Source organism: Ahaetulla prasina, chromosome 1, assembly GCF_028640845.1.
Source record: "Ahaetulla prasina isolate Xishuangbanna chromosome 1, ASM2864084v1, whole genome shotgun sequence".
Classification (NCBI taxonomy): domain Eukaryota; kingdom Metazoa; phylum Chordata; class Lepidosauria; order Squamata; family Colubridae; genus Ahaetulla; species Ahaetulla prasina.
Window position 1 is genome coordinate 107,214,473 of NC_080539.1, and position 22,210 is coordinate 107,236,682.

The window sequence follows — 22,210 nt, forward strand, 5'->3', positions numbered from 1 at the left end:
ATACACGTTCACTTTTGAACCATAACTATTACAATGCCAATCATAAGAACAGCAGCAAAAATAGAAGTCGGAAGAAGGGGTTCACCAGAATAACTTATAGACAAGGGCATCGTGCCAGACTCATTGCAGAAAATGTTTGAGGAATTTGGCAAGAAGATGACTGAAACAGTTGCCAATAGTTTGGATGCTTTTAAAAGGGGAATGGAAGAAGGATTTGCAGAGATTTTAAAAAAAAAGATATGAAAGAACTACGGTACTAAAAAAAAGACGGAGGACTGAAGAATTGAGAAGACTGAAGATTCTGTAGGACAAGTGGCTGAAGATATAAAACAAATGAATGACAAAGTGGAAATATTGGAAAGCAAGACAGAAGTTATAAACAGAGATATGAAGAAAAATTTGGATAACTTGGCATTAGTGGAACTGAAAGAAAATGTATTTTAAGGATGGAAGGCTAAGTCAACCTTGAGTCCCATCAGGACTGAAGTCCAAGCATTTGCCTGCAATACTGCATCCTAACCGCTGTGCCACCAGGGTATCTCAAATGAAAAAAAAAATATTTGAAAAAGTTAGAACAAGGTGTGATTTGCCTATAAGAAACACATATTAGGAAAAATATTTAAATTTTCTGAGTCATGAAAAATTTGGGTAGAGAATTTATTCCCTCAGGAATGAAAAGAAAGAAAGAAATGGAGTTGTTTCGTATGTAAATTGTCAACTATATCCAAAACTTATATTGCAGGATGATTATGGCAGATACATTGGGGGAGAATTTAATTTACAGTGGATTACGACTTTGATACCTGGAATTTATGCTCCAAAAGAAGATAAAACAGCATTTTCTAAAGGATTTATGGATTAGGCAAATTATCAAGCTTGTTTTTTAACTTAATGAAGCTTGTTGATGTATGGAGATATAAAAACGGTGACTTGAAAGAATGTAATTTTTTTTTGGAAAGTCATAGACCTTTTTCAAAAACAGATATTATTTGGATCTCTAAGATTTTGGCTACTAGTGTTCATAAAGTAGAAATATTACCAAAGACTTTCTCAGACACAACCCAGTGACTTTTAAAATGAAAAATGACTCTTTCAGTTGAAGATGCAATGAGATATTGTTGCAAACAGAAACAGTTGCGGAGGATTTTAAGAAGTAGCTAAAAATTTTTTTGAGAATGATCTTAATAAAGGCACAGAAGTAAGAACAAGAAAAACTTTTATGAGATGATATTTCATAAATGTAACAGTGGATGTAAAAAAGAAAAGGCAAGAGAAAACACAAGTCATTTTGCATGAGAGAAAAAAGGAAGAATTAAAAAGTCCCAAGAGAAGCTAAATATTACCAACCAAAATAAGATTCTTCAGAGACAATTATTTATTTTAACTGTGAGAGAGATGGAAATGAAGATGAATTCTACACAAGAAAGAAATGTTGGATCTGCAAACAAACAAGGAAAACTGTTGGCATTTAAGTTGCAAAAGGAAAAAGAAAAGAAGGCGATATTAAAGTTACAAGTAGAAATGCTATAATAAAGATAATGCAAATATGGGAAAAATGTTTCGCCAATATTATTCTATTTTATAAAAAGGCTAAGAAATGTCTTTGGGAGAATTGGATGAATATTTACATAAATAGAATTTACCGAAGATTACAAAAAAAATCAAACAAATTTTGAATGGAGTTACAACAATAAGGGAAGTTAAAGGCTAAAACAGAAAAATCACCTGATCCACAGAGTTTGCTGGCTCCTTATTATAAACAAACACCTCCATGGATCTCAGCACAAGAAGCATTTTTTAAAAGAAAAACAACAAAGGAATGGAGTTAACTTACCAGGAATTATTAAAGAATCACTAGGGGGAATATAAAATTAAATCAAGAGAGCAGCTAATGGCAGAAAAATATAGTTGTCAATACAGATAGTCCTCAGCTTACAACCCACAACTGAACCCAAAATTTATGTTGGTAAATGAGAAAATTGTTAAGTGAGTTTTGTCCCATTTTATGACCTTTCTTGCCACATTTATTAAGTGAATCACTGCAGTTGTTAAATTAGTAATACAGTTGTTAAGTGAATCTAGTTTCCCCCTTGACTTTGCTTGTCAGAAGGTCACAAAAGGTGAATCGCGTGACCCTGGGACACTGCAACCGTCATAAATATGAGTCAGTTGTCAAGCATCTGAATGTAAACCACATGACCATGGGGATGCTGCAACGGTCATAAATGCGAAAAATGGTTGTAAGTTCCTTTTTTCAGTGCCGTTGTAACTTTGAACGGTCACTAAGGGAACTGTTGTAAGTCAAGGACTACATGTAGTTTTTCCATTTACAGCTATCAAAAAGATTTAAACTGGAATAAGAAAACTTATGGTAAAGGAACAAAGTAAGGCAGAATTTGAAGTTTGATTGTGTCTATAAGGAACATGGACCTATAAGGAACATGGAATTTCTAAAATGTATAAGCTTTGTTGTAATTTAAAATGGAAGACTAGGTTAAAGATTATATGATAAAGTGGGATAAGAATTTTGGTTATAATATATAGATGAGTCAATGGGAAAATATGTGGTTAAAAAGGTTGAAATTTACAATATGTTATGATCTTAAAATAATTTTTATAAAATTATTTATCTTTGGTATCATTTGTCATTGGTATCTGATGTCAGAGAAATTATCTAGAATATATAAATGGATTCCAAATGTATGTTGAAAATGAGAACAACATGAAGGGACATTGTATCGTGCTTGGTAAAATATTTTGGATTCAAATATGCCGATACAGAGAATTTTAAAAATGAATATTCAATTGAGGCCAGAGTTTTTCTTTTTAGGAGTAATAGATACACAGTTAGAAAAAAAAGTCATGGAAGATTATTTCATGATTATTATGGTGAGGTTATTATGATATATATACAAAGATGGAAAGATTCGGCACTACCAACCACGGGGGAATGGTTGGTGAAACTGACTTAAATATTATTGAGTTTGTCATCTGCACCTCTATAACTGTCTGGTTTGGTTCTGCAACCCAACAAGACAGACACAGACTTCAGAGGATAATTAGAACTGCAGAAAAAACAATTGGCACCAACCTGCCTTTCATTGAGGACCTGTATACTGTATGAGTCAAAAAGAGGGCTGTGAAAATAATTAAGACCCCTCACATAATTAAGACCCCTTGTTCTGTCTCCTTCCCCACTTCAGACCCACGAGCTGGCCTTCAGCCAGCGGATTCACGGCTCTTATCAGTCCTGGCAGAGAAATCGCAGCTGCCTGCCAAAGTTCAAACAAATGACTCACATAGCAAGACTTTCAGCTCTATTTGAAATGGATCAGCTAAACCTTGCTTCCCGTGGAGTGAGAGCAGACCCAAAGCTCCTTATATATCCTGGGGGGTGGGGCTCCTGCCCCACCCTTCCTTTTGATGACGCCACCTCTCTACTCTTCTGAAGCGCGGGTCAAGCCAAGCTTGATTATTATTATCAGCTGGGTCTGAAGGTGTAGCGTGGGGAAGGGAGGAATCAGGGGATGACGGCCTCATTACATCCTCCGACTGGTCTGGTTCTGGCTCCTGGAGCTGAGCCAAAGGAATCGGTGCTCCCGAGATAAGCCTTACTGGCCCTTCCCCTCACTCTCTGAGTCACTTTCAGGCATGGGGCCAGGTTCAGGGACTGGAGTCACAACACCCCTGTTTCAACTCCTACCCTCAAAACGATGCTACAGAGCACTGCACACCAGAACAACTAGACACAAGAACAGTTTCTTCCCGAATGCCATCAATCTGCTAAACAAATAATTCCCTCAACACTGTTTCCCTATGACTATCATTAAATGTTGTACCTTATGATTCTTGACAAACGTATCTTTTCTTTTATGTACTCCAAAAGCACATGCACCAAGACAAAATCCTTGTGTGTCCAATCACACTTGGCCAATAAAGAATTCTATAAAAATTTCTCCATGGCTAAATTTACTTCTTTGATCAGAAAGAGATCATGATTGACATTCATCAATGACTGGAAATTCCTGATGGACTTTTTGCATAAAAAAAATTATTTTATGACTTTTGATGATTAACTTCATTGATGGGAGTTATAGAAAGAAGGGAATTATAAGATAATCTTAGAGATAGAGATTTTATTAGAATTGTATGTATAACTCTGGGGAGGAAGATCAGAAGCCTTTACTTCATATTTCTTTTATGTTTTCTTCTCTTTTCTTTTCATTTCTTTTTTTTCTATTTCCTTTTTCTTTGTCTCTTCTATTACTTTTTCCTCTTTCACATTTACTTATCTTTTTCTTTTAATGTACTTCTTACATTTGTAATTTTTTTAAATAAAAACTATTTAAAAAAACTAATTTAATTTTTTTTAAAAAAGAAAAAGCTGTTAAGATAAATAATAAATGATAACCTGATTTATCTTTTTTTTAAAAAAAATATTTATTTATTTATTCTTTGAAAAATATTGCCTTGTCAAGGTCACATTTACAAATAGTGCAAAACCAAAGAAAAATTAATAGCAAATCTTAACACACAAACCAATAACGATCATAATAATATAATACCAGTAATTATAATAGTATAAATTTACATTAGCTTATTTACATTTTTATCCCTTACTATAGTTATAGTTTTATACATTTTTATTTTCCATACTAATAATTAACATTCATATTCTTACTTTCTCTCATTTCTACCTTTTTTCTCTATCCATTCATAAAATTTATTCCACATCTGATAATATTCTGAGTCTTCTTTATCTTTAATTTTTAAAGTTGACCTGATTTATCTTATGTTTATCTTATGGTTTATGCTGATTTTTTTCAGCAATAGCAATTTCACATTCTTTTAAATATGACAGACTTGGTTTTTTTAAAAAAATCTGTTTAGTTTTCCTTGTTTTATGGTCACAAACCTGATAGCTAACAACGGGAAACTAATGTAGTTTATATATTATACTACAGTCATATAAATGAGTTTGGAATTTAGACAAGAAATGATCAGAAAGATTCAGTATGAAGGATTGTGGAATGACATTTCTCTATTAAAAAAACTTTTAATCAAACAGAATTACAGTACTTTGTGCCCATCTCTTTACAATCTTGCCAACAACATTACGAATGAATATAGTGTAATTTTAATAGGATGGAGGAGGATTATGGATTATCTTCAGGGTCAATTCAGATGACTTGCTGAAATAGAGTTCCAATGATATTTTCCCTTGTTTTTCACTTCTTTCTCATTTTTTTTGAATCCTCTATCAATTGATGCTTTGTAATTAGGTAATATATTGTTCAGAGGTGTGATGGCCTAGCAATTAAGAAACAATGTTTGTTGACTGGAAGGTTGGCAGTTTGAGACCCAAACCCCTCGTGACAGGATTAGCTCCTGTTCCTGCCTCGGCTCCTGCCAACCTAGCAGTTTGAAAGCATGCAAATAATTAAATAGGTTTCGCTTCAGTTGGAAGGTAACAGCGTTCCATGTGCCCCAGCTTATAGTCATGCTGACCACAAGACCACGGAAATGTCTTCAGACAATGCTGGCTCCCTCAGCTAGGAAATGGAGATAAGCACACACACACACACACACACACACACACACACACACACACACACACACCCCTGAGTAGGATATAACTGGACAGGGAACTCTTTACCTTTACTTTTTAAAAGTATATTGTTCAGTTTCCTTTCACTCAGTATTATAATATTACTGGCCCTACGGCATTGGGCCAAAAGTGTTAAGTGATCCAATCTCTACGAAATATAGTACTTTATTGATTAGTGTCTTCAGCTGTCCATTTGTCTTGCTATTTTGATATGTATTTTCATGATTGGTTTTTTTAAAAATATTTCTGCCTAGAGATATTCTGAATTGGGTGATTAGACAAGCTGAAGAAAAAAATATAATATAAAAGTTATCACCAGGCTTAGATTCAAACCGTAACAACAGAAAAGTGACATTCCTTTACAACTTATCTCGTATCTATTTCCACCTTTCTCCACATTATAACCTGATATATTATAGATGATTCAGCTTTGCTGTACATCAGGAAAACTAGTCTCTGGTCTGAGAGAAGTAGATGCAACCCTTGTCCCTTGCTTGCCCTTGTCCAAGAATAATATTCTACTACTGATCTTGTGGGCATAAAATTCACCATCTGTAAAAAGCCTTGGTAGAATATTTATGAGAAATTAATTCAACCAGTGGGAAAACATTTCAGTATCCCACAGTGCTCTGGACTAAATCGGATGTACAGACCTTGCTATTCACACATTTTCTAGCTTGGCTAAAAAAGAGATAGCTTTATTGCTAGTAGTTATTTTAGAGTGAAGTGAAATAGAAGCCTGATTCCCCCACCTCCATTTTGCCTCCCCACAAGCCTAACAAATAACTTGAATCCAAGAAAAAACACAGAAATAACATTTTCTCATTTTATTTCCCTGGCTATTTCTCTTCTCCATTAAACCTTTTAGAAGGTCCAGTCATGCTTCTGAATGATTTGGTATAAGAAGAAAAGGGTGCCTCGGCAGAAGTGGTGGGTTTCAAATTTTTTTACTACCGGTTCTGTGGGTGTGTCTTGGTGGGTGTGTCTTGGTGGATGTGGCAGGGGAAGTATAGTGTAAAATCTCCATTCCCAGCCCTCTCCAGGGGAAGGTTACTGCAAAATCCCCATTTCCTCCCAATCAGCTGGGACTTGGGAGACAGAGAATAGATGGGGCGGGGCCAGTCAGAATTTTTACTACCGGTTCTACGAACTACTCAAAATTTCCACTACCGGTTCTCCAGAACTGGTCAGAACCTGCTGAAACCCACCTTTGCTCTCCAGACAATAGGTCACAGGTGTCAAACTCGATCATGTCATGTGACGTATTGTGATGTATCACAATGTTTTTTGCCTTTGCAGAGTCGGGGTGGGCATGGCCTGCATGTGAGGCATCCGGCCCACAGGCCACCAGTTTGACAAGCCTGCTCTAGGTAGTCATCGACTTACAACACTTCACTTAGTGACAGTTCAAAGTTGCAATAGCACCATTTTCCACACTTATGACCATCGCAGTATTTCATGATCATGTCATTTACATTCAGATGCTTGCTAATTGGTTCATATTTATGACAGTTGCAGTGTCCTGGGATCATGTGATCACCTTTTGTGACCTTCCGATGAGCAAAGTCAATGAGGACGCCAGATTCACTTAACCGTGTTACTAATTTAACAACTGCAGTGATTCACTTACCAACTGTGCAAGAAAAGTCGTAAAACAGGGCAAAACTCACTTAACACATTCCTCACTTAACAACATAAATTTTGGGCTCAGTTGTGGTCATAAGTCGAGGTCTACCTGCATTTGAGGCAGGAGACGTTGTAAAAGGAAGAGTGGTGAGAGGCTTCACTTCTATTTTCCTTTATTACCTTAGGATTCCAGCTAATAATTCCTTTATAATGTTGACTAGTCTATAGTTTGCCAAGCCCAAAGATGACAAAACTTCAATTTTATTTTCTTGGGTAAGCTGTTCTTATTATTCATATGCCTGAAGAGACATCTAATTGCACACTCAGCCATTATGAAAAATATATTTAGCAGTAAATCATGGTTTTATTACCTCTAGGGCAGTCTACTGCAATGATCTTTAGATGGGGCTGCCTTTCACAACTATGCAAAAAGTGCAATGGGTATAAAATACAGTTGCTTGCCTGCTTGTGGGGGAGAATTATTGCAGCCAGATGGCACCAGCTTGTGGGTGCTGCATGTCACCCAATAGGCTTTTGAATATTCAAAATGCTAGTTGTAACTTTTTTCCCCCTTTCATTCAATTCTGGCCAATTTTCAGAGGCTGCTAGGACCAGTCCTTGCAGTTTTGTTAGCCAAGCTTTTCAGAAGTCCTAGAACTGAGAGAGATTGTGATGATCTAGGATAGAGACGTGAAGTCGCTGAAGGAGATGAAGAAAGCAATTTTTCATACTGCTACTCCACTTCTGTAGAATAAACTCACCCACCTTTGAAACCTGGATGGTTCCCTTTCCAAACTACATTTTGGAAAGTTTAGAGACAAGCTTGGAGATAACCTTTCAAGACAGGATTACACTTTTGCTCTCTAGAAGGTGTTACTTCTGGATTGGTTTTTGGTTTAGTATGTTATGGGTCATTTTTATGATTTGGTGGAGTAAACTATGGGGAGTTGTTTTAAAATAAGTATAAAAACTGTCAAATACATAAATACATCCCTTGATTCCAAAATAATGACATGCAAGCAATTGTATTACAATGTAAATGCTATTATATACTTCGATCTAAGTATCTGATGCTCTTATGTAAATGGTAGCATTTATATAATGATGTTACAATGCAGGTGTTACAATTTTCCTCCCATGGATGCTCCTGACCATACAGCCCTTAGATTTCATGCAAATAGTACCTGTAATTACACCTGAATACACACACACACACACACACAATAGAGAGGTGGGGGAAGGGAGGGAGGGAGGGAGGGAGGGAGAGCACTCTCACACATACTGTGATATTTTTTTTAGTGATTTGGAACAAAAGGTGGTTAAGAAAACACATTAATTTTATTATTTATTTACAGATTATTTTGCTCAATCTGCTAAAATGTGTGCTAATATTCTACCTTGTGTATTACATAGTCCTGTGCTTTTGTTTCACAGCATTCAGGTAAGAAGACTCTAAGTACCTTTCTAAATGCAGAAATGTGTGAAATTATGTGAGGGGGATTGACTGGCTTCGTTTTGAATAGAACATATAGACATATATGCATATTTATGCTTAATAATTGAATTTGGTATGAAAAAGATGTTAAGTAAACTACATTCAATAATGCAATGTGGCCGTATCTAATATTTGTTATCCAGCATATATGAGAGTCTCTGTATTTGGGGAGACATTGGTAAAAGAAAAATGTTTTGTTCAGATATTCCCGAAGGACTTTGTTGACATGCTGCATATATTCACAGAATTCAAATGTTGGATGGATTTGCACCTTTTGATTTTAAGACAAAGCCTTCATGGTTTAACCCCTATTATTTAGGTAAGTTTTCTTCTTTTCTGTCTGTGATCTTGAAACAACTAGAAGGCCATTTTCTATCAAAACGCTTCAAGCAGTTGATTTAAATTTAAATGCAAACACTATATATAAATTATCCCGCCAATAGCTCCTTAAAAATTCTTCCAAGTTTCCATACAACATCAGTCTAAGACCTTCATGATGTTGTATGGAATCTTGGAAGAAATTTTAAGGAGTTAATGGCGGGATAATTTGTATACAATGTTTGCATTTATGAATATCAATAGATTCGCTTTACACAGTGTAAGCTTGACATAGTGTAAGCCGCCCTGAGTCTTCGGAGAAGGGCGGGATATAAATGCAAATAAAATAAAATAAATAAATAAAATAAAAAGAAAACATATTAAGAAAAGACACAATGGTTTCAAAATAAATTCAGTGTGTGTGCGGTAATGTAAAGCTAGATCAGGGGTCGGCAACTTTAAACGCTCAAAGAGCCACAAAGATCCTAACTGGAAGACCCCATTCAATTCTGGAGCTGACCGGAAGTCCGGTTCCCCTACCATAGAGTCTCCTCCTAGCGTGGCGGCCTTTTTTCTCTACCTTTCCTAACTGAAAACCCTATTAATTGTGAAGCTGACCGGCGACAAGGAGTTGCAGCAGAGGGATAAAACAGCCACATGCAGCTCCAGAGCCATGGGTTGCTGACCCCTGTGCTAGATAGTTTAACCTGCAGTTTCTATCTCAGGTGAGTCTGGAGGAGGCAACAGTATCAGATCTCTTCCTGTTCCTTCTAATTTGGGGGATATATAATACTAGATAACTTTATGACATTTTTACTATTTTTATTTCCCAGCCCTTCCACATTCTTTTGGAAAACAACCGTCTTTACTCATATTGATCTAAGAACACAGAGAATAGGCCAGGAGTACCATGAACTCATGACTATTCTCTCTAGTCTAGGTGATAATAAGGAGAAGACAAAACTTGTCCTCTGGGAGCTGGTATTTTTTGGATGCTTGATTTCTGCAGGGCAAAGTCCAAGATTGCATTGGAGGACTTGGGAATCAGAGATCAGTTTGTTTATTTATTTATTTATTTATTTATTTATTTATTTTATTAAATTTTTATACCGCCCTTCTCCCGAAGGACTCAGGGCGGTGTACAGCCAGAAATAAAATACAAGATATATACAATTAAAAGAAATTAAAATATAGCAATTACTAAATGGCTGATAGTTAAAAATGAATTTAAAATTTAAAATATTAATAAAACCCCAATATAAAATCAAACTATTATGCTAGTCCCGCTTGAGTAAATAAATATGTTTTTAGCTCACGACGGAAGGTCCGAAGATCAGGCACTTGACGTAGGCCAGGGGGGAGTTCATTCCAGAGCGTCGATGCTCCCACAGAGAAGGCCCTACTCCTGGGGGCCGCCAGCCGACATTGTTTGGCGGACGGCACCCTGAGGAGACCCTCTCTGTGAGAGCGTACGGGTCGGTGGGAGGCATACGGTAACAGCAGGCGGTCTCGTAAGTTTACAGAGCTGATCTGTGAATCTTGATATTTCTAAAAATCAGTGGGAGATTGTGGCAATCAAAATGCTTGTTCTCACCTTACTATGGCATCTTCCACTCAGATAAAGACACCCAAGTGGCCTGGTTAATAATATAGTAATTCTAACCATAATGAGTGAATTCATATTATGCACACACACAAAAATCTCAACAATGCCATGTAGGACCTTCATGTTATATCTGCATCAGCCCAATATTTATTTGCTCTATTAATACCAAATTGCCAACAGGGTTTCCTGCTGAGGAAAATATATTTCATCAGAAAAAAAGGCCACAGGTTTGTCTAATAGGAATGAAAGTAATTATCCCAACAGATGAATTATTGAAATGGCATCTCCTCAAGTCACTCTTTATGGTAACCCATGGTACATTAAAAAAATGCTAACATTGGTACAAGGCTTCTACAGATGATCACTAGCCAGATTGAAAGTTTTCCCTTATGTGCCTCATGATAAAATTAGTTACAGCGGTCATCGGTGGTGGCCTTGACATGCTCCATCAACATTCACGGAAATGCAACTTTCACTATTGAGCAGTTACATTCTGCTTAGTCACTAATTTCCCAGTGAATTATCCCTCAGGTCACATTACCCACACTAATAGCCATTCCATCAGACCTTACCTTTGCATTGTTCAGAGTATTCCAGGGTATGGGTCCTTTCTTAATCACTGTACAGATTGCAACAAATTCTACTTTTCCTGTTAGGCCTCACATCAGAGCTGGGCAGTAAATTACAGCGTTTTTCATACTTAATACCAAGTAAAACTCCTGGTGTGACTTGACACAAGACTCTCAGACATGACTTGGGTAGTTTAAAACCTTTATTGCAGACCAGAGTAAAGGTTTAACCAAGTGATTGCCCACAGTGGAGCAAAGAAGTCTTTAGGTCAGTACTTCAGAACTTAAACTCATGGCTGTTTTCTCACAGTTTTCAGAACGAACAGGCATTTGGCCATTCTCTAGGGATAGCCTTGGGAGGCAGCTAAGATTACTTTACATAACAATTCTATCTACTTGGTTCCTGCCTTATCAGCTTTTACATTTCCAATAAATAAAACTGCCTCCTAGCGTTTGTCCTAAAGTTCCAGATTCCAGATTTGTAAGCCAACCATTAAGTTGGTTTATAATTATAGCTGTCAACTAGCTTGAGTTTTTCCAGTCTGGGTATAATGAAAAGAGATTTGACAACTACGTTAGAGAAATGATGATTATAGACAATCTATGAAAAGTTCAGCTTCAATCTAATAATAGTTTTAAAAAGGTGTTTTCTTACCTTTCATGACTATAAAACAAAATTAATTTAATGTGTCAGTATGATCAGAAGCAAAGAATAATGCCACAAGGTTTATTACTTTTAATCTCTCCTGATTTTAAGCTCTTCAATGTCTCATATATCTTCCTGAAATTATTATTATGACATCCTCAGTAAAATGTACACCATGATAATAAAATAGAGCAAAGGTGTCAAGATGTCATTCCAGGATATGTTTTTAGGGAAAACCATTAATTAATTCTTAAATCTCAGTCTCTCTCTCTCTCTCTCTCTCTCTCTCTCTCTCTCTCTCTCTCTCTCTCTCTCCCTCCCTCCCTCCCTCCCTCCCTCCCTCCCTCCCTCCCTCCCTCCCTCCCCTTTTTGATGTTATGGAAAACTTTGTTTTTTAATTTGGTAAAATTGAATAACATTTGTTTGTTTTCTTGATTTAAAAAAATAGTGGTATTTGGGGATTGGCAGAGAGAGTTCTCTTCCTTTTCCTTTTTTCCCTTCAATTCTTGGAAATTAAAGGAACAAATCATTAGCTGGAGTATTGTGCTCTCTAGTTCTTCCTTTTTCCTGGCCTCAGAAGTGCTGTGGTTACAGATGTGTGAAAAGAGACCAATTCCCTGGGCTTATCTATGGGATTGCAGTACAGCAATTAGAGTAATGACCAGAAGAACTGTTGAAAGTTGGAAGAATAAATTAGAGATACAATTCTTAGTATCTTACAGAAATCAAAGTAGTATTGCTCTTCACTCCACGGATCTTCCTGATTACTGAGAACAGCTATGATTAAATGGATGTCTTAAAAAAACCTAGGCTTTCTATTAAAATTCAAAAAACCTGCTTTCACTCTGTTGAACTAAAATGGATATTGATACTGATTTTGGAAGATGCAGAATCAGTTTTTTTGAGAATAAGGTGACTTGTTTCATGTCTCCATGTGAAGAACCAGCATACTTAGAACCAACCGCTCGAGACAATACTTGAATCTGTGCATTTTTAATTTAATCTTCTTCATCAGCATACTGTTAATCTATGTAACAGTGTACCCTTAAATTACTTGAGTATGTAATAAATGTCCGATCGTGATAGCAAGACTAACTATATGCATTAAATTCTTTTGGAAAGCTAGCAGCATAGTAAAAATTGTGACACTTTTCTAGCTTTATAAAAATGAGGATTTAACAAGTTAATAATGTTTTGGTAACTGCCATGACATCTATACGTAGAGTGGTGGTGCAGTGGTTAGAATGCAGTACTGAAGGCTACTTCTGCTGACTGCCGGCTGCCAGCAATTTGGCAGTTTGAGTCTCCGCTTTCCATCCTTCCGAAATCAGTAAAATGAGAACCCAGATTGTTTGGGGCAATATGTTGATTCTGTAAACCGCTTAGAGAGGGCTGTAAAGCACTGTGAAGTGGTATATAAGTCTATATACCACTTATAACACTATCAGCTATGTAAATTTTTTTGTGTATTGGGTAATGCGTACACTGGTCCAAGCACACTTCAAAAAGTGATCCTGTGGGACAGGATTGTCTTATTCCATATCATATTTCCTTTCATAAAAACTGAACTTCCTAAATGTTTGGTTTAAAAATGAACTTGACCCCACTTGCTTTCTCCGCATAGTAGGGATAGTTTAGGAGTGGCAGTCTTGTGAACATGTGGCAAGATGGAAATGTTCTGTCATGCCATAATGATATTGCTTCCATCAACTGCCCATTGCACTAGCAGTAGCACTTAGACTTATATACCGCTTCATAGTGCTTTAGAAACCTCTCTGAACAGTTTAAAAAATGAGCATATTGCCCCTAACAATTTGGGTCCTCATTTTACATAACATAACAACAGAGTTGGAAGGAACCTTGGAGGCCTTCTAGTCCAACCCCCTGCCTAGGCAGGAACCCTACACCATCTCAGTCAGATGGTTATCCTACATTTTCTTAAAAATTTCCAGTGTTGGAGCATTCACAACTTCTGCAGGCAAGTCGTTCCACTTATTAATTGTTCTAACTGTCAGGAAATTTCTCCTTAGTTCTAAGTTGCTTCTTTCTTTGATCAGTTTCCACCCATTGCTTCTTGTTCTACCCTCAGGTGCTTTGGAGAACAGCCTGACTCCCTCTTCTTTGTGGCAACCCCTGAGATATTGGAACACAGCTATCATGTCTCCCCTAGTCCTTCTTTTTATTAAACTAGACATACCCAGTTCCTGCAACCGTTCTTCATATGTCTTAGCCTCCAGTCCTCTAATCATCTTTGTTGCTCTTCTCTGCACTCTTTCTAGAGTCTCAACATCTTTTTTACATCGTGGAGACCAAAACTGGATGCAATATTCCAAGTGTGGCCTTACCAAGGCATTATAAAGTGGCACTAACACTTCACATGATCTTGATTTTATCCCTCTGTTTATGCAGCCCAGAACTGTGTTGGCTTTTTTAGCAGTTGCTGCACACTGCTGGCTCATATCTAAATGGTTATCCACTAGGACTCCAAGATCCCTCTCACAGGTACTACTATTGAGCCAGGTACCACATATACGGTACTGGTGCATTTTGTTTTTTTTGCCTAAATGTAGAATCTTACTTTTTTCTCTGTTGAATTTCATTTTGTTAGATAGCGCCCAATGTTCAAGTTTGTCAAGATCTTTCTGTAATTTGAGCCTATCTTCTGGAGTGTTGGCTATTCCTGCCAGCTTGGTGTCATCTGCAAATTTGATGAGTTCCCCATCTATCCCCTTGTCCAAGTCATTTTACTGACCTCAGAAGGATGGAAAGCTGAGTCAACCTTGGATCGGTCAGGATCGAACTGCTGGCGACAGTATTCGCCTGCAACACTACATACTAATCACTGTGCCACCATGCCGCCATATATCTCTTAATCAGTTTTCCAATCCACAGATTAAACTGAAAATCCCAAAAAAGTAATAATAAGTGTAGTTATACACTTTATAGTTTAAATAGAAGGCACAGAAAAAATAATTAAATTCAGTCTAAAATTATGTATCTGTATCACAGTTTGTGAGAAACACAAACACAAATTTATCTCCAAGGATTTTGTGTTGGCCATCAGCCATGCAAAGATTACTTTACAAACTGAGGATAACATACCACTGCCAGCCTGCTCCTATCTTTAACAGCAATCTGATATTTGGAAATTTAGCAGACTTAGAATTAGAAAGCACTGAACAAAAGATCCCATTTATTGTTTTAATGAGTACCTCTTTAATGTGTTTCTAGTTCTTATAATATCAATGGAAATAGCCTACGTCATCTCTGGACTGCTCTTTGCCTTGCTGGTAGAAGAATGGGTCTGGGATTATGCCATTACTATTACAATCATTCACATCACAGTAACTTCAGCAGGTAGGTATATTGTTTATTAAATAACATTACTTCAGAAAAATGATAGCCGATGATTTTTGAAAGCAGTTTTATAGATGCACATTCACATAACCACATTGTTGGCTTTTGTTATGTATTGAAAACATATATATAGTTGTGTTAAGCCCTGTTAAAGTGAAACTAACCTTTAGATGACCCTAACTGTTAACTCCAAGTGTTTTGGAGGGAAACTTAGTACATTCATATTTGGGCGGGCTTTTTCAAGTATTATGATTGGTTAAGGCTCTGTGAAGGTTCTGTGCCTAGAACAAGGGTGGGATTCAACCAGTTCGCACCACTTTGGGAGAACCGGCTGTTAACTTTCTGAACAGTTTGGTGAACTGGTTGTTGGAAGAAATCATTAGGTTAGAGAATTGGTTGTTAAATTATTTGAATCCCACCACTGGTCTAGAGTATAAATTACAGGCATTTGCCTGCTGTTCCTCAGTTCCAGTTTGAGTCAATAAATGTTGTAACACAACTATATATATTCAATACATAACAGCTTTATCTTGCCTCAGATTCTTCTTACTGAACACATAAAGTAGGTTAAAAGAAACAAGCAATGCTGACAGCTCTAGCACACTACAATATGTTGGGTTACAGCTGCTATTATCTTTAGCCAGTATGGCCCATTGCTCTGTTGTGGCAAATTACTTGAGTTGGTTAGAGGAACGATATATCAGAATCATCCATGCTTTCATATTTTTGTTAAATATGTGTATATTTCCTCACTATACACATTCACATACATACTATATGTAATTATGTGATTTTCATCTTTTTTGTAACTCAAAACGTTAACCGCTTTTCAGTTTTTCTTTGCTGAAGGAGAAAAGGGGCACTTGTAATGAACATAAACGTTCCGGCTGAAATGTACTGTGCTGCACGTGGAAATTGTTAAGTTCGGGCAATGACGAGGCAGGAGACGATACAAGTGACAACAGCTCTGTAGTTTATTGTGATCCCAGCAAAGGCCAACAGGCAAAAACCCCTCTTTAAATAGTATTTTGGCTGAGGCATCAGCCAATCAGCAACGTGCATTTTCCCGCCCAAATTTCCCTCCTAAAATTCAAATACATTACAGAAATAATATAAGTGTTGCTTTAAAATTGGACTGTAAGTGATAGCAAATGTTGAACTGATGCATCCTGGATGTATGTCACCAAGTTGGCAGGATGTGGGTGACACTATGTTAACTTGCAAGGTAATTTCTAGGTTATAGTTTGCACCGAATTGCAACAGTAAAAATTGGCTTTGGTTGGACTTGCGACATACTGGCCAAAACCCCCAGAAAAACTGACCGATACTGTTTTATCATTAGCAGGGAATGGTGAATAGGCAGACCTGAGGCTGCATAACCTAGTCTATAGCTTCTGTATGTTACTAAACAACTTTTATTTGTTTATTTTCACTGATAAGCAATGTGGTCAAAAGGCATGTCTGCCTCACTCAATGATGGCAATCTCTGCTGTCATGGTTGTCCTTGTTAACCTAATGCCATGATTACTAGATCAGGCAAATTCCTGATGTCTTTCCCATTGAGGGAATTCATGGGTGCGGGATGAGAGTGGAGAACCCATTGGCTTGTGACCTTCCCTGCTGGCTTCCCCACTGACTTTCTGGGAAAGCTGATAGGGAAAATTGCAAATGGTGATCACATGATCACATGGCACCTCAATTGGTCATACTGTAAGTGCAAATTGGTTGTCAAGCACCAAATTGCAATCATGTGATCACAGAGTTGATGGGATTGCAGGAACTTTGGGGATTGGTTGTAACCACAATTTGTGCAGCATGGTTGTAACTTCAAACAGTTGCTGAAAAGATGGTTATAGGTTGAAGACACTTTGTATATAAAAGCCTTGATTTGGCAAAGCCATATGTGGTGGAGGTCACAGGGTATTTTCCATGACTAATATAGTCGGTTATGACTAGGAAATACGAGGAGTGAATATCAGACAGCATGAATTAACAAGAGAAAAATAGTTATGTTCTGAGTCTATGCAATTAAGATAAATGAGAAGGATGTAACAGACCTGAATGAAGGCAAATAATTTTGTGGAGAAGAGTTGATGAATACATGCAAGGAAGTGAAGGTATAAGTTTAATTATGAAAAAAAAGGGCTAAACTGTAGTGAGAAAGTATGAATTGGTTGTTATGGGTGCATATGAAATAAGAATTTATTGGTTGATGATAATTGCATGCCCTTATCCAGGGGCTATTGATTTGAGGGATGAAGTGGAATGGAATGGAAAAAGTGTTCAATGTTTTGAATGAATACAATCTGGAGTGAAAGATGCCTTCCATTAGGTGACATGAATATATGTGGGGATATGCAAGAGATGCTGCATGGGTTGAGAAAGGCATGTAATGGGAAGGTAGTTGGCAAAGCTTAGGGGAGCACATGGGAGGGTGACATCAGCTGGGAATAATGCAAGGTGATCCTTCCTTCCTTCCTTCCTTCCTTCCTTCCTTCCTTCCTTCCTTCCTTCCTTCCTCCTTACCTCCCTCCCTCCCTCCCTCCATCCCATCCCATCCCATCCCATCCCATCCCATCCCATCCCATCCCATCCCATCCCATCTCATTCCAGCAGCTAGGTAAATGGTTGCTGCTTGGTAGAAAGAGAGAGTGAGCGAAAGATTGTGAGACTGGCTGGGAAATTGTCATTGAATTTTGAAAATGAAGATTATGTGACTGCAGCAGCCGCCCAGCAACAGCCAGTAGCACTGAAGCAGCCACAACTATCCCAAATTTCATTCCATAGGGAGTCATGGTTCCTGGATTTTGAATACATTTTGTAAGTTATCCCATTTTGAGTTAGTTCAAAAATGGTTGTCATATTATGCTCCATTCCACCCAGTTAAAGGTCACAACAATGAGAGTTTTAGTGGTATATAGATGTGCAACCAAACATAAATAATAATAAATTATATGCTACCTGACTTACAATGATTCTGGTGGTTCACAACAACCAACCAAAGAAATTACAATAAAATAAATAAAACACAAAACATGGCAAGCTCAACAAAACTAGCGGTCTTACTCTCCCTCCCTGGGTAAAGAACAAGGACTTCATGGCTTTTCTAAACCAGGGAAAGTCCATTGAGATAATTTGGATACAAGGTTATTCTTGTGAACCAGCACGGAATTTTCATTAATTCTGAAAGACCTGAAATACATCCTTTCCTCAGCACATCTCAGAACGCAGTTGATTAGCATTTAATAATGGATTAAATCTAGACCAAAAGTGCAGCCATCACCAAGCACACTTTGGGTGTAAATTCCCACTGAACAATTCTTTAGAAGGAAAGGAGAACAAGGAGACATGTAGTATCCCTAACACCTGGTTCAGAGAGGGTAACAGGTGCCTAAGAGGCACATAGTACCTTGATACATAATGCTCTCATCTGCACCAGAACATGCCTTTTTAAAATATAGTTTCTAAACTGTAATAATTAACAGCAATGTACTCTATTGGGTTTTTTTTATTTCAATTCTTTCCTAAAATTGATTTATAAGCCCAGTGGTGTTATATTCATAAGATTATTTTTTTCTTTTCAAAGATAATATTTGATGTTGATGTTTTTCCTCCTAATTTCATGTAGATCATAATTTTTTATTTTACAGTAATGGCTGAATTTCCACTGATGTTGCACTGGTGGGCAGCGTTAGGTATGTTTAAACAATTATGATTTTATCATCCCAAACAGCAAATCTATAATTTTGATAGTTAGGAAGCATCACTCTACTAAAACATATCATTTAAAAAGAAATAGGGAAACAACTTGTCAATTCATACATCTTCACCTATCTGTTTGCAACTATAATCTTCAGCATGATTATTCAATCATAAATCACACAAATATATATTTATATAAAATATATTTGACATTTTATTGAATGCTAGAGCTTTGAGAACTTAAATTACATAGAAAAACAGACATACAGTACGTGTCTGGAATAAATAATATTGATGAAAAAAATGTGCTTTTCAACATCAGAATAGAAATTCTAGACTTTCATATTGTGTTACAATATTGGATGCAAATGCATATGTCACATGGCAAATTTGATTACTTTTGGTTAATGGCTAGATGAGAAATCACCACAAAACCAAAGGCATAAGGAAGTTTTAAAAATGTATAATATAATTTTATATTAATTTTTATATTATTGACAAGAAAATTACATGTTCAGAAGAGTCTTCAGGAATTGAACTTAGTCAGTGGGAAATATTAGCTTTTTATTTTTATTTTATTTATTTATCAAGTTTCTATACCACCCATGCTTCTGGAAGGTGTACAAGTAAAGCATACAAAATCTGTGGTTAAAAACAAAAATAAAACAGAATTAAAAAGAACAATTGCAAAGTTAAAAGGCAGAGGAAATGCCTTCAAACCACCAGTTCTCCCCAGGGTATCATGACACTCCTAGATATATGTAAGTCGGGACTTTTTGAAGTTGATCCTGTGTTGTTTATCCTAAAGTCAATACAACATTTTTAAAAAAGAAGACTTCGGAATAACTGCAGATAAATTATCTCTCAACACATAAGGATTCTGTATAAACAGTTACAGGTTTCCCACTTTGAAGTAGTGAGAGTTCTGTCCTGGTAAGATGTTGAGTCTTCTCAGGGAAAAAAAATACTAAATCCAAACATCAGAACTAAAATTCTAGAGTTCCCTGGAAAGAAATAACTATATATATATATATATATATATATATATATATATATATATATATATATATATATATATATTTGTTTTCTGAGGTTTTCGCGGGTGTTTGTATGTAGGTCTTTGGTTATTCGGGTTTTCTCCCGTGTAAAATTGGAAGTGTCTTGGCGACGTTTCGACGAAGTCTCATTCGTCATCTTCAGGCTTCAGCTTCGTGCTTCTGGGAGCAGTGTGCGATCGCAGCTGTTTCTTCCTTTTAACTGCTAGTGGGGGTTTGAACTGATTGGGTGGGAGTTTGGCTGTGCTCTGATTGGATGGGGGTTTTTTTTGTGCTCTGATTGGCTGGGGGTGTGTCCTGTTTGGGTGGGGGCTTGATTGTGCTCAGTTTAGTCTGTGTTGCAGAGGGATTTGAGCTGGTGAGCTGCATAGTTGTTGTTTGGCTTTGTGGTCGTGCTACATCTTCATAGTGGGTGTCAGTCTGCTGCATGTATGGATTGGAGGGGTTTGAAATGGCTAATGTTGCAGCTGCGGTCTGGCTTCTGGTCCTTGGTCGTGCTTCATGATCAGTGTGGGTTTGGGTCTGCTTTCTGGGTGGATGTGCAGTGGTGACATCCTGTGTGGACCTCGTGAGTGTGGGTCTGGTGTCATTCCTCATGTTAGGGACTCGTTTGTCAATAAGGGCAGGTTTCCAAATGGCTGGTAGGCGGGAGGTATCATCTCGTTTGTTCATGCTGTGTGGGCGTTTTTCTATCTCAATGGCTTCTCTGATTATTCTGTTGTTAAAGTGTTCAGTTTTGGCGATAGTTCTGGTCTTTTTAAAGTCAATATCATGTCCTGTGACTTTAAAGTGTTGGACCAGGGAAGAAGTTGGTTCCTCTTTTTTGACTGAGTTCTTGTGTTCTTCAATGCGTGCACTTATTCTTCTGTTGGTTTGTCCAATGTATGTGGAGGGGCAGGCGGTGCATGGGATTTCATATACTCCTTGATTTTCTAATTCAATTTTGTCTTTGGGGTTTCTTAGGATGGTGGATATTTTTCGGTTAGTGCAGAATGCTGTCTTGATGTTGTGTTTGTGGAGGATCTTGCTGATTCTGTCTGTAGTGCCTTTTATATATGGGAGGAGGGCTGTGCCGTTTTCTTGTTCTCTGTCTTGTTCTCTGTCTTGTTCTCTGTTCACCAGCTCAAATCCCTCTGCAACACAGACTAAACTGAGCACAATCAAGCCCCCACCCAAACAGGACACACCCCCAGCCAATCAGAGCACAAAAAAACCCCCATCCAATCAGAGCACAGCCAAACTCCCACCCAATCAGTTCAAACCCCCACTAGCAGTTAAAAGGAAGAAACAGCTGCGATCGCACACTGCTCCCAGAAGCACGAAGCTGAAGCCTGAAGATGACGAATGAGACTTCGTCGAAACGTCGCCAAGACACTTCCAATTTTACACGGGAGAAAACCTGAACAACCAAAGACACATATATATATATATATATATATATATATATATATATATATATATATATATATATATATATATATATATATAGCTATGTGAAATGTATTTCCTTAATTGTGTCCAAAATTATAACGTAACGGTTGGGACTGGTTCTACAGGCATACTTGATTTTCATAAGTTTTCTTCCTGAACCCGAAAAGAAAGAGAGAAAAAAATTCCTTAAAAACAGAAAAAAGCAATAGCCAGTAAGAAACATATTTCTACCCATTACAACAAACTAACATCTATATACGTTACTACTACTATGTACACTAATATAATTTTTTTCTTTCTTTCTATATAGGTTCTGGCCTCATTTTAATGATTTGCAGTGGTCAATGTTTGGCTTTTTACCTGTTCAAGGACAATTTTATTTATCCTGTTCTTGATGATTTCTGAAATATTTTGTTCAGTGTCTCCATTATCTTTTTAACAAAACATGTTTGTATCAGCATGCAATTTTTAGAAGAGCAGAATCAGAAACACTTCCATTACCTATTATTATTATTCTATTACCTATTGTTATTGGTGCTATTCAGATTTTTGTTTTGATATTCTGTAAATGTTCAACTTGTTTTATTTCTAGCTTAATAAGTTTTTTTTCTTGATAAAAGTTGGAAAGAAATATTTAAAGATAGTCTTGCTCCAGCACATAATAATGAATTTAATCTGCGATTAATTAATTAATTTGTTTATGTTGTTGTTAGTTGTAAAGTCGTGTCCGACCCACCGCGACCCCATGGACAACATTCTTCCAGGCCTTCCTGTCCTCTACCATCCTCTGGAGTCCA

At 37.0% G+C, this 22,210-nt stretch overlaps 1 protein-coding gene across 1 annotated transcript; it reads left to right on the forward strand.

Annotated features, from left to right (window-relative positions):
* The first annotated feature begins 333 nt into the window (after window positions 1-333).
* On the forward strand, window positions 334-21,818 carry TMEM244 (transmembrane protein 244). The gene is made up of 6 exons (XM_058173772.1): window positions 334-435; window positions 8,590-8,675; window positions 8,975-9,048; window positions 15,100-15,225; window positions 18,876-18,920; window positions 21,724-21,818. The coding sequence occupies exons 1-6, from the start codon at window positions 334-336 to the stop codon at window positions 21,816-21,818; spliced, it is 528 nt and encodes a 175-aa protein (XP_058029755.1).
* Window positions 21,819-22,210: the final 392 nt, after the last annotated feature.

What these genes read in the sequence shown, in the direction of transcription:
- TMEM244 (XM_058173772.1), top strand. Translation starts at nt 334, where the DNA reads ATGAATGACAAAGTGGAAATATTGGAAAGCAAGACAGAAGTTATAAAC. An exon ending in TTTTGTTTCACAGCATTCAG is followed by an intron (nt 8,676 to 8,974) that starts GTAAGAAGACTC and finishes ATATATTCACAG; the next exon opens with AATTCAAATGTTGGATGGAT. An exon ending in GCACTGGTGGGCAGCGTTAG is followed by an intron (nt 18,921 to 21,723) that starts GTATGTTTAAAC and finishes CTTTCTATATAG; the next exon opens with GTTCTGGCCTCATTTTAATG.